Here is a 16739-nt window from a genome sequence, read left to right on the forward strand (position 1 = left end):
AATCAACATGGACCAAGACCATTTATATTCAAACTATTGCGCCACCAACAGGTCTTAGAAATACTTCAACTAGCAAAGCAAAATAAAGGTCTTAAATATCAAGATGCTTATATCCACTTTGTTCCTGATTTTGCTAAAAACACAGCGATAAAAAGGAAAAAGTTGTTGGAATTGAGGCCAAAACTAAGAGAATTAGGTGCAAAGTTTGGATTAATGTATCCTGCAAACATGAAGGTTACCATCGGAAATAAAACTTTTACATTTGATGATGCTGAGAAACTAGAGAAATTTATTCAAACTCAAGAAATACCTATGTCATCCTAATTTTGAATAATATGTCTTTAATTTATTAATTAGAAATGTTGGGAAAAATATTATACTATATATATCATCATATATTAATTATATAGAGAAAATAACTTTAAAGAATTTACTATATTTCAAAATGCAACGATTTAGAATGTTTTTAATTAACTTCAAATATATTCTTTTCAACGTCTCTCTTACAATAGAATTAGAATGTAACAGACATTCTAAAATGCAAATAAAATTTTAAAAGGCTTAATGCAATTATATGTTTGTAAGTTTAACAGGAAATAATTATAATTATAATATACAATATACAATATGAAAAGAAAGAAAGTTAACATAAATTTAAATGAATGTAATATAGAAAAGATAATATAACTAAAAGCCTGCTTTGAAATTGATTACAGGCAGAATAGATTGGTGGGAATATCAGAGATTAAAAAAAAAAAATTGAAGGGGATAGTTTTTCGGGTGAGGTTTTTCTTTTCCTGTGGTGGGACTGCTGCGGGGTCGCACACCGGACACATATATATGCTTGTTTGAATTGTGTTCCCTCTTCTCTCTTCAAAATGACTTAAAAATTTAAAAACTTACAATCCCGAAGGTCTATGCGTGAGGAACACAGGAAATGGATTTTTTTTCATACCGGAAACACAACATGAACATATAATATAAAATATAAGAAGAAAAAGAAATCAGAAAATGGATTACAAGAACTTTGGAAGATCGTAAAGAACTATTCAATACAATCTCCTTAGGAAAAGAAGAAGAAAGAAGACAAGGAAAAGAAGAAAATAAAAATGAGAAGAGAGAAAGAGAGAATCAGATAAGTGGAGAAACGATGTATGTACCTGGTGTGTGATTTTAGCGGTGATCTCTCATGGGGGGGGAGATTCTTTACTTGTGAAACTATTGTTCCTATATCATTATGTTCCCATATTAATGATATTACTATAATAAAATATAAGATGAGAGGAAAAAGCTTTATAGGATATAATAAAAGATAAATACTATATTTATTTATTTATTAATGAATTAATGGTATTAAATATAGAATTCGGATAACATAAACATTGAAATTTTATGGGACGCTTATAAAGCAACAATGAGAGGAAATATCATATCATATTCTGCATATATGAAAAAACAACTTAAAAAACAATTTATACAATTGGAACAAGAAATAAAATTATTAGAACAAAAATTAATTACTAAATGGGAACATGATACATTGCAGAAATTATTAAAAACAAAAGTTAAATATAATGAGATTTCTTCTCAAATTGTAAGGAAAGATATGTTCTGTCGGCAGGTACAGTATTATGGAAATTCAAATAAAAATGGAAGATTATTAGCAAATTTTATTAAAGCAAAAAAAAAGAAAATCTAAGATTATTGCAATTAAGGATAAACGGGGCAATACACACACTAGTAATGAAGATATTATAAAACAGTTTCTTGATTTTTATAAGGATTTATATACTTCTGATACTTATGAAAATAAAGAACAAGATGGTATAGAATTTTTAAAGGCATTTATTGGACCAAATATTCCGGATCATATAAAAGGAAGTTTAGAAGAACATATATCTTTAAAAGAAATAGAATCAGCATTGAAAGAGTTGGATCCGCTCCAGGTGGAGATGGATATACTGTTGAATATTATAAAACATTTCAAAATATTTTATTACCTTATCTATTAAATTTATATCAATATCAAATAAACAATGAAAATATATCAGGAACTATGGCTGTCTTACCAAAACCAAACAGGGATCCGACATTGATAACAAATTATAGGCCTATATCTTTGATGAATGTAGATGCTAAATTAATTGCTAAAGTGCTAGCTATAAGATTAGCAAAAGCTCTTCCTTTTATTATTGATATACACCAAACAGGATTTGTTGCTAAAAGACACTCTTCACATAACACTAGATTAGCATTTCATTCTCTAAATTTAGCAAAAAATTTAAATGATCCAGCTTTTCTAATATCATTAGATGCAGAAAAAGCATTTGATAGAGTAGAATGGAAGTTTATGTATCAAGCTCTAGAATGGTTTGGTATAGGACCTGGTTTTATTAAAATGATTCAAACATTATATAGCTCCCCTGGAGCAAGATTAAATATAAACAATAACTTATCTGATAAATTTAACTTGCTAAGGGGAGTTAGACAAGGTTGTCCTTTATCTCCCTTACATTTTGATATCGTTCTAGAACCCTTATTAATTGCAATAAATCAAACTAAGGGAATAAAAGGAATCACATTTTCTAATTGGGAATTTAAATTATCTGCATATGCAGATGATATATTATTATATTTAAGAGAACCAGAAGACACCATTCCACATCTATTTAATTTAATAGAAAAATTTGGAAAGTTTTCTGGATATAAAATCAATTGGGAAAAATCTGAAGTTCTTCCAATTAATATCCATTGCACCAAAGGATTATTTGATTCATATTCATTTAAATGGAAAGAGGAAGGACTAAAATATTTAGGTATTCTTATAAAAAATACAATTGATGAAACAATTAAAGAGAATGAAAAACTTATATTAAAGAAAATAACAGAAATGTGCGAGCAATGGAATCCTTTACATCTTTCTTGGTGGGGAAGAATCCAAACAATTAAAATGATGATTTTACCTGTGATTCCAATATTTTTTCAGGGGTCATTTTATAAAAAGTTAAACAGTGTACTAACAAAATTTGTTTGGTTTGGGAAAAGACCAAGAATCGCTTTAGCATCATTACAAAAAACAATTAAGGAAGGAGGGGTAAATTTTCCAAATTTCTATAGGTACCATCAAGCCTATATTTTAAGACAAGGAATGTATTGGATCCTCCCAGATCTCATGGAAAATGTACCCGACTGGTTATATTTAGAATGGCGCCTCATGTTCCCTTTACATCCAGAACATTTCATTAGTATAACAATACCTAAGAGATATAAAGATCATAGAATTCTAACAGATACATGGAAAACATTAAGATTTATAAGCAATTTATCAAAAGATCCATTGACTAAATCTTTAAATCAATCTATTTGGGTAAACTCCAGGATCAAAATTGGTGGATTTAAAATAGTATGGAAACAATGGATAAAAGCAGGTATACGTACTTTAAAAGATATAATAATAAATGGATCACTGCTTAGTTTTTCACAATTGCAACAAAAATTTGGATTAGATAAAACACAATATTTTAAATGGATGCAATTGAAGCAGGCCATTCAGGAAGGGTTCCCTGAATGGAAGAATCTAAACACTCAATATAGTTTACCAATCCTTTGTTTTCAAGCGGATTTTCAAGGACACCAAGCCGCAAAATGGTATAAGAATATAAACGAATTTTTAAACAAAAAAAAGAGATCAGGACTTAGGGATATTTGGAGTATTGAGATAGGACAGATAATTTCTCCATCTCAATGGCAAAAATTTTGGTCCTGGAGAATACATACTACAAGATCAGCATCTATGAGTCAAACATGGTTGTTTATATTACATAGAGTTTTATGGACCCCTACGAGATTACAAAAATTAGATAGTAATAGATCTAATAGATGCTGGCATTGTAGGATAGAAGTGGGGACATTGGACCATTTACTATTCTTTTGTCCCTGCATTAATTCCTTTTGGAAATTAATTTGGCCCCAAATTAATAATTTATTAGAAAATCATGTTGGACTATCATATGATACAATATTATTTGGAACAGCAATGAGAACACAAAGTCCGATTTCAGCTAGCAATAATAAACTTTTATTAATTTTAACAGGGGTCGCCATACAGCAAATTACTCAGAACTGGAAGGATTACACTAAATTGAATTACACTTTTTGGTGGAATTCAATTTGTCATATATATAAAATGGAAAAAGTATTGGCATTACAACAAGGTTATATTAAAGAATTTAATAAAATATGGGGACCATTGACAAATTATTCTACTGATCAGATATAATAACACATGTATAGAACATATAGAAGGGGTAGGGAGGGAAAACTATTGTAATATTAATATGATATAAAATTCTGATAAAGGGTTTATTTAATTCACATTGTAAGAACATTTAATAATAATTTCAAGTGTTTTTTCATAATTGAATGTATTACATGTATTTCACTTGATGTAAGAATTTAAAAAAAGAATAAAAAATATTAAAAAAAAAAAAAAAGATCTGACAGACACCAAACCCTACACAACCACAAACAATACCCCACCACCATCTGCTACCCTCCTGGCAGACCACTTCAAGAACAAAATTACCAATGCCAGAGCCACCCTCGATTCTACCCCATCCCATCCAAACATAATCACAATTCACCCCACAGAAAAAGATTCAACCGCAGCAGACAGAACTTGGTCTCAATTCACCAACATACAATGGCCCGAATTCAATAACCTCTACAAAAAATACAGCCACGCCTCCTGTGACTACAACCACTGCCCTTCTTATCTCCTTACTACCTCCAGTGTAAAATTCCATACACTATTTCTACAATGGATTCAATCCATGATCACAGATGGCATTTTTCCCACTGTACTCAGCGAAATCATCATCACTCCAATCCAAAAAGATCCAAAAGGACCACCAGACCAACCTTCCAACTTCAGACCTATTGCCTCTATACCACTATACGTCAAACTTACAGAAGGCCTAGTAGCCAAACAACTCACTAACTATCTGGATGACCATAACCTACTCCACCCCACGCAATCTGGCTTCAGAACAAATTTCAGCACAGAAACTCTCCTAGGCTCCCTTATGGACACAATCAGACAACACCTCAGTACAGGGAAAAAAATGCTCCTTATACAATTAGACCTGACTGCAGCCTTTGACCTAGTTGATCACAATATCCTTCTGCAAATCTTGGACGCAATAGGCATCTCTGATAAAGTATACTCTTGGTTTGAAGGCTTCCTAAAATCCAGAACCTACAGCGTAAAATCAAACAACGAAAAATCAGAACCTTGGTCAAACCCCTGCGGAGTTCCACAGGGTTCCCCACTATCCCCCACCCTCTTCAACCTATACACTGCTTCTCTCGGAACACACCTGAACAATCTAGGTATAACCACCTATAGCTACGCGGACGACATTACCATCCTCATACCTTATGATCAGCCTAAACCCACCACGCCAAACATCCTACAACGAACACTTAATACAGTTATGTTATGGATGAAAGATCACAAACTTAAACTCAACCCAGACAAAACTAAATTCATCCTCTTCGAAAATGACAAAATCCAAACCTCAACCAATTTAGAACTCAACTCAAACAACTATCCCATCCAATCCACCATAAAACTACTAGGAATGACCATAGATAGATGCTGTACCATGCAACCGTAAATAAACAAAACAATCCAGAAATCCTTCACAATCATGAGAAATCTGAGACAAATCCGGAAATTCTTTGAAAGAAATCAATTCCAGCTTATAGTACAATCCCTAATCCTAGGACTGCTAGACTACTGCAACATCCTTTTCCTCCCATGCCCTGCTACTATGATCAAACAACTTCAAACAATCCAAAATACAGCCTTGAGACTCATCTTCTCATTGAGAAAATATGACCACATCACAGAAGCTTATATCAACTCACATTGGCTACCAATCCAAGAAAGAATACAATTCAAATTCTACTGCATGCTATTTAAATCCCTAAATGGAGACAGTCCTTCTTACCTGAATAACCGCCTCAACCAAGCAACCACACTCAGGCACAGAAAAGCGCACTCCCCATTCATACCTCCTCCGATCAATGAAGTAAAAAGATCAAAGCTTCATGACAGCCTCCTAGCCACTCAAGCCGCAAAACTGGATACCAGGATCTCTAACCTGCTGATGACCACATCAGACTATAAGACATTCAGAAAAGAAATAAAAACAATACTTTTTAAGAAATTCCTAAATCAGCCCTAACTTCACCTACTATTAACAACGCCAAAATAGACAAAAATCTACCCTCACTACACCAGCAATAACAACTATGCTACTAATGTAACCTCCATTTACACACTTCCTGTAAACTGTATCTATCCTTGCCCGAAATTATCTATTTACCACCCTAATTTATCATCAGTTCCTCCATTGTAACCCAGTTTATAAATCTTTTGTAAGCCGCCTTGAACCGCAAGGTAAGGGCAGAATAGAAATCCCTAATGTAATGTAATGTAATCTTCCTCGAAGCGCAACACCGAGGAAACCTGCAGAATAAGCTCCTGGAGCTCTTCCCGCTGAAAGATGCGCACCACCGACGCATCCTCGCCAGCTGGCAAAACTGAAAAACCTCCAGCATCCGTCCCAACGAAAGGATCCTGGAGGTCCAACAAGAGGTCCAGGTCCTCATCAAGTAAAAACTACTCCTCATACAAAAAATAATCATCCCAAGCGACCCTCGGCTGTTTGGACGAAAGAGGAGGAGACGGGGATAAAACAGGCGCTGAGGGGGGCCAAACCGGAGTGGATGCAGAGGGAACCCCCACCCCCTGAGGCGGAAGCAGGATCCTTGGCCACCTGAAGATAAGCCTTGCAAAAAGTGAAAACAAAATCAGGAGAAACCCCCCCCTGGCAGTCCAATGGGACTCACTGACAAAGTAGTGGACCCAGCAGAAACCTGCCCCTGTCTTTCCAAAACAGGGGGAAGGCCACCTGAGGCTGCACACAAAATGGAGGCGCTTCCCGCCAAAATCGGAGCAAAGCCTACCAAGTAAAATGCCCCCAAGGCCTGTAGCGGCTGAGAAGCCTGAACCACCCCGCCACTAAAGCAGGCAAGCCAGCAGCAGCTATAAGGGAGTCCCCAGCAGCATTGGGGGAAAAGGGGGAAGCCCTGTGTGGGTGGCGAGGGAAGCCCGGGGTTCCCCGCTGTCATCTGCCGGCATGGGAGTCACTCACGAAGGGGATCCCTGGATGCCAGCACCCGAAGCCGATGAGGATTCCCTTTCGCGGTGGCCAACACACCGTGAGCACAGGCAGGCCGCATTGACCTCATGTCTGGAGCACAATAAGCACTTTTTTCCTTTAAAAGTGCTCATGGTGCAATACGTGAACTAGCTGAAAGAAAAAGTGCCGGTTAACAACAAAAAAATCAATTACAATCAATTGAAGGCTTCCTTCAGACCGGCACTGCCTCAGGATTTTTTTTTTCCTTCTGTCAGAACAAATTCTACTGGCTCTCTAAGCCATGTGATTTGCCGGCCTCGGTGGCAAGGCTTACAGCTGAGGCATCTCTATAAAAATTTTGAGGAGGTGGAGAAAATGGGGGAAGGGACTCAACTAGTGACTCGTCGAGTGCGACACTCCCGAGGTCAGATGGATCCCTGAAAGGGTCCCCCCCCCAAGATTTTGGCTCAGTCTCCACCTGCTGGTCATGGTGAGCTATTACCCATCAGTGAACTGTACCAGCTTGGAAGGCACTAAAGAGAGGCATATTTACTGAATCTTTCTCATCCCAAGTCCTCATCTGACTGGACCCCTTTCTCATGCACATTGCCCTGATGGGGTAGGCTTGTGCTCTTAGAGGGAGTGACCCTGGGCGCCAGCATCACCATGACACCTGACAGTTCCATGTGGCTGCTATTATCAAATAGGCTTCATACATCATATTAATGAATTCTGGAGGAAAACTTTGTCCAGAATGCCCAGAGGGATCCTGCAGATGCTCCCATGTCCATTCCCAGGATTTTGCGGCAGATGCGAGGCTGAGCTTTGCCAGGAATACATTATTGCCTTTTCCCTGCTCCAACCAGGCCTTTTGCCCTGGAACTTGTGTCATCTGGGAACTTACACCCCCCAAGGGAACTGGAAGAGACTAAGCCAATGGCTCTCGACATCCCCCCAGCATACCGCATAACATGTGGAACATGGACAGTCCTCGAGCCACCATCCAGCGCAAATCTGGCATGAATCCAAAGTATCCTGGCCTGAGGATTCCATCCCTGATTTTGAGCTAAATCGAGGTGTTTTGAGGCAGATAGAGGCTTTTACCTCCAAATTGGAATATCCAAGATGGCCATGGCGACAGCAATTCTGATAGCAAAAACAACCCATGGGAGCTATACTAAGGGTCAAATTTTAGTGATTTTAAGGTTAGGGGACCCTGGCTCTTGCCCCAGAACCCCTCCAAAAATATTTTTACAGCCTACCCCCCACCTCCCCAATTTCAATTTTAAGGCTGTCAGCCTTGTACTCACTGTGCCATGCGAGTGCTAGGAGCTATCTGTACTGAAGCTGCAGTTAGCTTACTGGGAGAACTTCTGCCTCAAACAAGCCTGGAAACTAGACTGCCTGTGTCTTCGGATTGCCTCTCAGATTCCATGACCGGTCTAAGACCTCAACTCCCACCAGAGCTGGGTGGAGGAAGCACAGTTGGCCCTAATCCTGGAGATAACTGAAACGGAGCCACTCAGCCTGCATTCAAGCTGACTGTGGACAGAACCTTGCTTTCAAGGGAATGGTTCCTGAGCTCCCGAACTGTTACTGCAGGTCGACCAAATGGGTCTACTGCCAAGCAGTCTGTTCCTTGGTACAGATTTCTGACCTCAGAATCTGAGCTCTCCCATAGCCAAAGATGTCCCAGAAATGGGAGCCTTTGTAGCCCCAAAAACAACACAAATGAATAGAAAAAAACTAAAAGAAAGGAAAAACAAACATGAGAAGAAACTGGCTCCTGCCATTTCACGTGTAGACAGACAACTGGGGAGTTGGGGAACAGCCTAGAGAGATGGGAGCCAGAGCAAAAATTTATAATAAGGCTCTCTACATGAATTCTTGCTGGAATAGATTGGCTACACGAAGATTCAGGAATGATGTGCCTGTTGCACTAGAATTTAAAAAATAATCTATGCAGAATTATCAATTTCTTTTGCACAGAATTCCCCCATAAGAACCACTTCTAATTATTTCTGTAGGGCTACAAAACACATGCAGCACTGTACCATAGTCCCTGCTTTTGATAAAGTGATCTCTGTCCTAGTTCACTCTTTACACTGAGAAAACTGAAGGCTGCTAGGGTTGTGCTAGATCAGTTTTTCCCAACCCTGTCCTGGAGGACCACCAGACCAGTCGGGTTTTCAGGATAGCTCTAATGAATATGCATGGAGCAGATTTGCATGCCTAGCACCTCCATTATATGCAGATCTCTCTCATGCATATTCATTAGGGCTATCCTGAAAACCCGACTAGCCTGGTGGTCCTCCAGGAGAGGGCTGGGAACCACTCTGCTAGATGACAATGATCTTGATACACTCTTTAATCATTAAAGCCTGGATTATTGCAACTCCTTGTTCACAAGGCTGGGGGTTTAATTGATCCAACAGTTACAAACCATATAAAACACAGCAGTTAGATTTCTCTCTAGAGCAGGAAAGTATGATCATGTTACTCCCTTGCCATACAAACAACACTGGTTACCCATTCTCTTTTGGATCCAATTTTAAATTCTGTTACTGAGCAATTGTGCTCTTCATATGGGCCTTCTGCTTTATTTGACCTCCCTTCTGACACCACGTTAACACCCTATGACAGTGGTCTCCAATACGTGGCCTCAGAGCTACATGCGGCCCCCAAAGTCCTCCATCACGACCATCAAATAGTTGGCTGAAATGCTCTTCAAATCCTGTAAATGTATTAATTTCAATCTTGCCTACTTGATATAGTAATTGCAAGCAATCTCTTAAATGTCTTAAATGTCAGGTGTTGAAATGGAATAAGTTTATTGAGTGAAAGGCAATAACATGATTTATGTTTCGGCCGAGAGAACTGCATCAGGAGTCTGGTGCATTGTTAGAAATATGGAACCATTAACAAAAAATGCAGGTTTTTTTGAAAAAAATGAAATCTCTAAAGAACCTCTAAGATGCACTGGATTGTAGAAATAAACCCACTAGCACAAACATAAAAAAGCCATAGACTTCAACTCTTTTGTCTCTTCATCTCCTCCGCTGTTACTGTTGCTGGTTTGGATTTGCGGTGGAATTGCCTTCCCCCTTTTTTTTGTGTTTAAATGTCAGGTGTCTTTATTTATGGAACTTACAACTGTTGACAATCCAAAATAAAGTGAGTTTTAAAATATATCCTTGAACTGTTGTAGAATTAATATTAGTATTAATGTTTAATACCCAATCTGAACAAATAAGTCAAGTTTGAAATCTTTCGGTAGCCCTCACAGTTTTCTCGTATTCACAGTGTGGCTCTTTACATGAAAAAAGTTGGAGATCACTGCCCTATGGCTCCTCAAATCTTCACAACTGTATCTTTCCTTTCTAGTTGTGGTTAGTTTGGTTAACACACGTTATACAGCTTTTACCTTTTTAATCCCCTCTGCACTCAAGGCATCCCAAGCTGTTCAAAGTTTAAAAGTGCACTGAAAACTTGGTTATTTACTCCTTCATCTGCTCAGACATAGAGTAGATTTGCATGCCTGTCACTTCCAATATATGCAAATCTCTCTCATGCATATTCATTAGGGCTAGCTTGAAAACCCGATTGGCCTGGTGGTCCTCCAGGACAGGGTTGGGAACCACTGTTCTAAAGCATGATAATTATTGCAAATGTCACATCCACTATAATAAAATCCTAAGCACGCATGCGCACTTCAAACTTCGTGATCCCTGCGTCTGTGATCCATAGCTCCGTGCCAGTAGAATGAGCCTGTCGTGTTTTGTGTGCGGCGGTTTTCTGGCTCCTACTGTGGATGCGGAGGCTCGCAGTTTGAAATGGCGACCACCACAGCGGCAACACCTCCTCCTGCCCTCACTCCACTCCCTCCTCCCGCCCTAACTTCGTCTAAGAGGACCATGGACGCAAAGAGGCGGAGAACACGCCGGCGACTCCCCCCTTCAACCCTCACTCAGTCTAAGAGGACTACGAACGCAAGGACTTAGAGAAGGTAAGGGAAAGGGGGTACTATCGCAAATGTCCAGGCCTCAGCACGAAGCCGGACCTGCAATGGAAGCAACAGCAGTTTGGGAGCAGGTATTGATGGACAGAGGGAGCAGGAAGAGGTGCTGCTGGACAGGGGGAGGTAAAAGGAAAGGAGATGGGCTGATGCTGGAAAGGGGGGAGCAGGGAAGGGCTGCTGCTGGACAGGGGGGAGGTAAAAGGAAGGGAGAAAGGCTGCTGCTGGACAGGGAGAGCAGGGAAGGGGTGCTGCTGGACAGGGGGGAGGTAAAAGGAAGGGAGATTGGCTGCTGCTGGATAGTGGGAGCAGTGACGGGGTGCTGCTGGACAGTGGGGAGGTAAAAGGAACGGAGATGGGCTGATGCTGGAAAGGGGGGAGCAGGGAAGGGCTGCTGCTGGAGAGGGGGGAGGTAAAAGGAAGGGAGAAGGGCTGCTGCTGGACAGTGGGAGCAGTGAAGGGGTACTGCTGGACAGGGGGAGCAGGCAAGGGGTGGTAGTGGACAGTCAAGGAGAGAGAGAGAAAGAAAGACAGCAAGACAGTGGCCAAGGAGAGAGAGAGACAGAAAGAAAGAAAGAAAGACAGACAGACAGAAAACGGCCAAGGAGAGAGAGAGAAAGACAGACACACACATCTATTCTAGCACCCGTTAATGTAACGGGCTTAAAGACTAGTAAGGTATAAATCTGTTTGTCCTTCCTTTCTCCCTTTGAAGAGCACTGAAATTCTGATGGCTTGCTCTTCCCAGACAATGGGAGCACTGTCAATAAAACCTAATTGTTTATTACATGGCTTTTCCTCATGTCTGTTATTTGAATTCACAGAACGGAGTCTCTAGCCCAGTCATGTGAGAGAGAGAGTCCATTCTGGCAACTCTTTTGGCCTCGATGTTCAAGTCTTCCAGCCTGGCTTGAACAATGCCTGGAGGCTGAATGTATAGGATGGTAATAATGATGAGACCAATTTACTCTTTTCCTGTTCTCTTTTCACCTGATCTCAAGTTTTATCCACCATTAATCATCCTCTGTCCCAAATCCCACATGTTTCTGAATTATATTACCACTACCTTTATGCATCCAATGTCTGTGAAAATCTATTTCCTTATGTTATTCCTGAGCTCAACCCTTTTCAGCCTCATAAAGCTCTTTATTCAAAATCTTTATTCACTGCAAAATATTTCTTGTACATTTATAATGCTGAAATATTTGAACTCTTTACTCTAACTCCCTCACCCGAAGGCTCTAACATTTACCTCATAGAACTCAGTGTAAGAAACTAATCTTATACTAACTGACCCTTTTGCTTATCCCTTCTCAGGAAACATGAGGTATGCTCACCTGATCCACAGTACTCTGCATGGAAATTGAGGGTAGAATCTCATCCAGATGTTTACTAATGAAACACAAAGGATCAATCTTCATCTTCAGTAGAAGAGCTGGCCAAAGTGCTGACTGGACTGCTACTAGCAAAAAGAAAAGGGAAAAAGTTCCCTTAGAATATGCAATCATCATGTCTCAAACATCACTTATACCCCCACACCCACTCCACACTAACAGAGAAGGTAAATTGTAGGAAAAATTTAAGTCAAATCAGAATGCAAAGCCACCTTCCATGCTCACCTAAAGAAGGGTGGTGCGCCACAATCAGAAGCTCGCGGGCTAGTTTCTCTCCTTCCTCTGGATCTGCCTCAAGAGATGGTCCACTAGCAATAACATGTAGTGTCTCTTGCAAAATCCGAGGGGAGATGGATGCTTTTGCCAATTCAGAAATCTCCCCCGACTCAGTCACCAAGTCCTCTCGTGGAAGTGCCTAATACGAATAGATAGAATTATCCTGCATATGTAAATTTTTTATTTATTGGGATTAGGATTTATTAGCCACCATTTTCATGAAGAGATTCACCCAAAGCAGTTAACAATACACTGAATAATAATCGAGTCATCTTAAGTACTGACAAGACCCATGTGTGGAGTAATTTTAGAAAGCTTTTTCCATGTGTAAAACATCATTACATATGAACAAGGGGTCTTATAAAATTGCACAGAGGTAAACACGTATAAAAATTTAATACCTACTTTTCCCCCTCCTTTACAAAGCCACACTAGCGTTTCTAGCGCAGGCCGCTACAGTAACAGCTCCAACGCTCATAGAATTCCAAGGAGTATCCAAGCTGTTACCACCCCAGCCAGTGCTAAAAATGCTAGTGCAGCTTTGCAAAGGAAGAGGTTTATGCAACCAGCACAAGGGTGCTCCTTGGGACCAGTGGTGTACCAAGGGGGGAGGGCCCGGTGCAGCCCTAAGAGGGTGCTCTGAGCAAGGGTCGGCATCATGGTCTGACTCCAGGAACTTCTTACGGTAGCGGCAGTATTCATAATTTGCTGCTTTGCTGGCATTGGGCTTTCCTCTCTGCCAGGACCTGCCTTCGCGGAAACAGGAAGTAGGCAGGACCTAGAAGAGAGGAAGACCCAACACCAGCAAATAAGTAATAAGGACATAGATTGGGTGGAACGGAGCAGAGATTACTGGGAATATTTTATAAAATACACTTGTGTATATGCATAGAAAGATATACATATGTAAACCTTCTTTGGGGCAGGTATAAATTGTGCACATTCCTGGGGCTACTTCTATGTGCTTAGTTTAAAAAAAGTATACAGGTATCTATGTTGCCTTTATATAAAAAAAGGAATGCTTTTGGACTTTGCACGTCCATTTGTTTCACTTGTTATACCACCCTTCTAAAAGAAAAGCAGAATGGTTCACATAAACTGTTACTAAATTATAGAAAGTTAAAAATCAAAATCAGTGAGCATACACCACAACTAAGTAATATATAACACACTAAGACATCAGTACAAAGACAGTGCCATCAACCATAGAGCTACAATGCCAGAAAGATCATTGTAAAAGAATACATCTTGAGCCCTTTCTTAAATTTCAAAAGACTTGCCTTTGAAATACAGGTGGTATTATTAACCTATTCCCCTCCTATTCCCCTTTCTTTTCCCTTTTCTTATTCTGCTTGAGAGAATGCATAACCCATCCAGGGGTATAAGGGATCAATGAAATGCCTTATATGTGCTGATCAATATTTTAAAATGTAATACAAAATATGGAGTTGGCCAATGCGTCTCATGCATAAGGAGACATGTTCAAAATACCTTGCTCTTTTTTTTTTAAAGGATGAATAAATCTTTATTAAGTTTTCAAAGCTAACAAAAAGTGCAAAACAATATACATACATATATTAATAATAAGCACTTATATATTAATAATATATTATATATTAGTTATATTATTAATATATTATATATTCTTATATATTAATAATAAGCACTTATATATTAAAAATAAGCACTTATAATCAATCAGTAACAATACAGAATGAATAAAAACCTCTCTCCCTTCCAGCAGTTTCAATCAGGGAATAAAACCAAACCAAACCATTAAACAAAAAAAAAACATGTTTACTCATAGATGCTGACGCTTTATATCTCATCCTCCAAGTCCAAATCTGTGGCCATTGAGAAGCAGAAATCTGCTGTTTAATCTCAATGCTCCAAATGTCTCTCAGACTAGTTTTTGTTTTTTTGTTCAAATATTCCAATATTAATTTATATCGCTTGGTGGCCTAGGACACAGTTCTTCAACCGCCGGTCCGCGCAGGACCGGCGAGATCAACTTCTTCAATTTCCTGCCGGTCCGCGCAGGACCGGCAAGATCGAGAAGCGCAGGGCCGGAGAGATAATGGGGAGCCTCAGACTGTGCTTTCTTCCCTCCCAGCAGCTCTCCTTACAAGCGCAGCGATTCAGGAAGGAAGCCTTGGAACTTTTGCTGAGTTGGGCCGCCTCTGATGATGCAACTTCCGCTTTCCTCAGAGGCGGTGCGACCCAACAAAGGACCCGAGGCTGCCTTACTGAATCGCAGAATGGCAAGTAAGGAGAGTTGCTGGGAGGGGAGAAAGCTGCTGGGCATGGTGAAAAAAAAAAAAAGGGACAGCTGCTACTGGACCTGGAGAGGGAGAGATGCTGCTGGGAGGGGAGGAGGGAAAGGAGTCTGGGAAGCTGCTGGGCAAGGGGAAAAAGGGACAGCTGCTAGGGAGAAGGAGAGATGCTGCTGGGAGGGGGGAGGGAAAGGAGTCTGGGAAGCTGCTGGGTAAGGGGGAAAAAGGGACAGCTGCTACTGGACCTGGATAGGGAGAAGGAGAGATGCTGCAGGGAGGGGGGAGGGAAAGGAGTCTGGGAAGCTGCTGGGTAAGGGGGAAAAAGGGACAGCTGCTACTGGACCTGGAGAGGGAGAAGGAGAGATGCTGCTGGGAAGGGAGGAGGGAAAGGAGTCTGGAAAGCTGCTGGGTAAGGGGGAAAAAGGGACAGCTGCTACTGGACCTGGAGAGGGAGAAGGAGAGATGCTGCTGGGAGGGGGAGGAGGGAAAGGAATCTGGGAAGCTGCTGGGTAAGGGGGAAAAAGGGACAGCTGTTACTGGACCTGGAGAGGGAGAAGGAGAGATGCTGCTGGGAGGGGAGGAGGGAAAGGAGTCTGGGAAGCTGCTGGGCAAGGGGGGGAAAAGGGACAGCTGCTACTGGACCTGGAGGGAGGGAGAAGGAGAGATGCTGCTGGGAGAGGAGGAGGGAAAGGAAAAGGAAGAGAGTTACTGCTGGATAGGGGGAGGAGGGAAGGGAGAAGAAAAAAGGAAGGAAACAGCTTGCAGGGAGATTAGAGGAAGGGAAGGGGAGAGATAGGAATGAGATGGGAAGGGGGGTCAGCAGAGAAATTAAGAGGGACAAAGATGCTAGATCTGGTGTAGGAGAGATAAAAATGAAGAGAGCAGTGAAGCTGGAGTGAATTGTATAAAAAGGAGAGAGGGGCATAGGCTGGATGGAAAGGGGAGAGGGGCATAGAAAGAAGACAAATACCATATGGAAGGGGGAGAGGTCAGACAGTAGATGGAAGGGGCAGATGCTGGATTGAAGAGACAGAGAGGGCAGACGCTGGAAGGAAGATGAAAGCAGAAACCAGAGACAACAAAAGGTAGAAACAAATAATTTTATTTCTATTTTGTGATTAGAATATATCAGATTTGAAATATATATCCTGCTAGAGACATAACTGGGGACTGCAGTATTCTGTTAGCATGATATTTCTATGAACTTGGCTTGTTCAGTTTTCTTGATAGTAGAGGGGATATATGTGAAGGGGAGGGGAGACAGGGGTTTTGTTGGTCCGTGCTCTGTATATTTGTATTTATAAAATCACAATTGTTCAGAATATTGTTTCTTTTTATACTTTAATAAAATATGTTCAATATAAAATCATAATTGCGGCTTGTGCAGATGGGATCAGATGGTTTGCGGGGACCGAGCTCACGGAGATCGAGCGTAAACGGGGTTTTTAAATTTTAGTCCTATTAGTTTGCCGGTCCACAAAATAATTATTTTATTTCTGCCTGTCCAAGGGTGTAAAAAGGTTGAAGAACACTGGTCTAGGAAATCTGTCTGGAAGCACAGGCCCAGCAA

At 40.4% G+C, this 16739-nt stretch overlaps 1 protein-coding gene across 2 annotated transcripts in view; it reads right to left on the reverse strand.

Moving 5' to 3' along the window:
* GCN1 (GCN1 activator of EIF2AK4) overlaps positions 1-16739 on the reverse strand; it is a 324708-nt gene that overhangs the window by 179754 nt on the left and 128215 nt on the right. The window contains exons 19-20 of one of the 2 annotated variants that reach the window (XM_033954090.1): positions 12846-13035; positions 12564-12685 (exon numbers count right to left, since the gene is read on the reverse strand). In XM_033954090.1, the coding sequence (XP_033809981.1) occupies positions 12564-12685; positions 12846-13035 (312 nt within the window). Of the gene's footprint in view, positions 1-12563; positions 12689-12845; positions 13036-16739 lie in introns of both variants that reach the window. The other variant, XM_033954088.1, reaches the window with a different exon arrangement.

Source organism: Geotrypetes seraphini, chromosome 8, assembly GCF_902459505.1.
Source record: "Geotrypetes seraphini chromosome 8, aGeoSer1.1, whole genome shotgun sequence".
Taxonomy (NCBI): domain Eukaryota; kingdom Metazoa; phylum Chordata; class Amphibia; order Gymnophiona; family Dermophiidae; genus Geotrypetes; species Geotrypetes seraphini.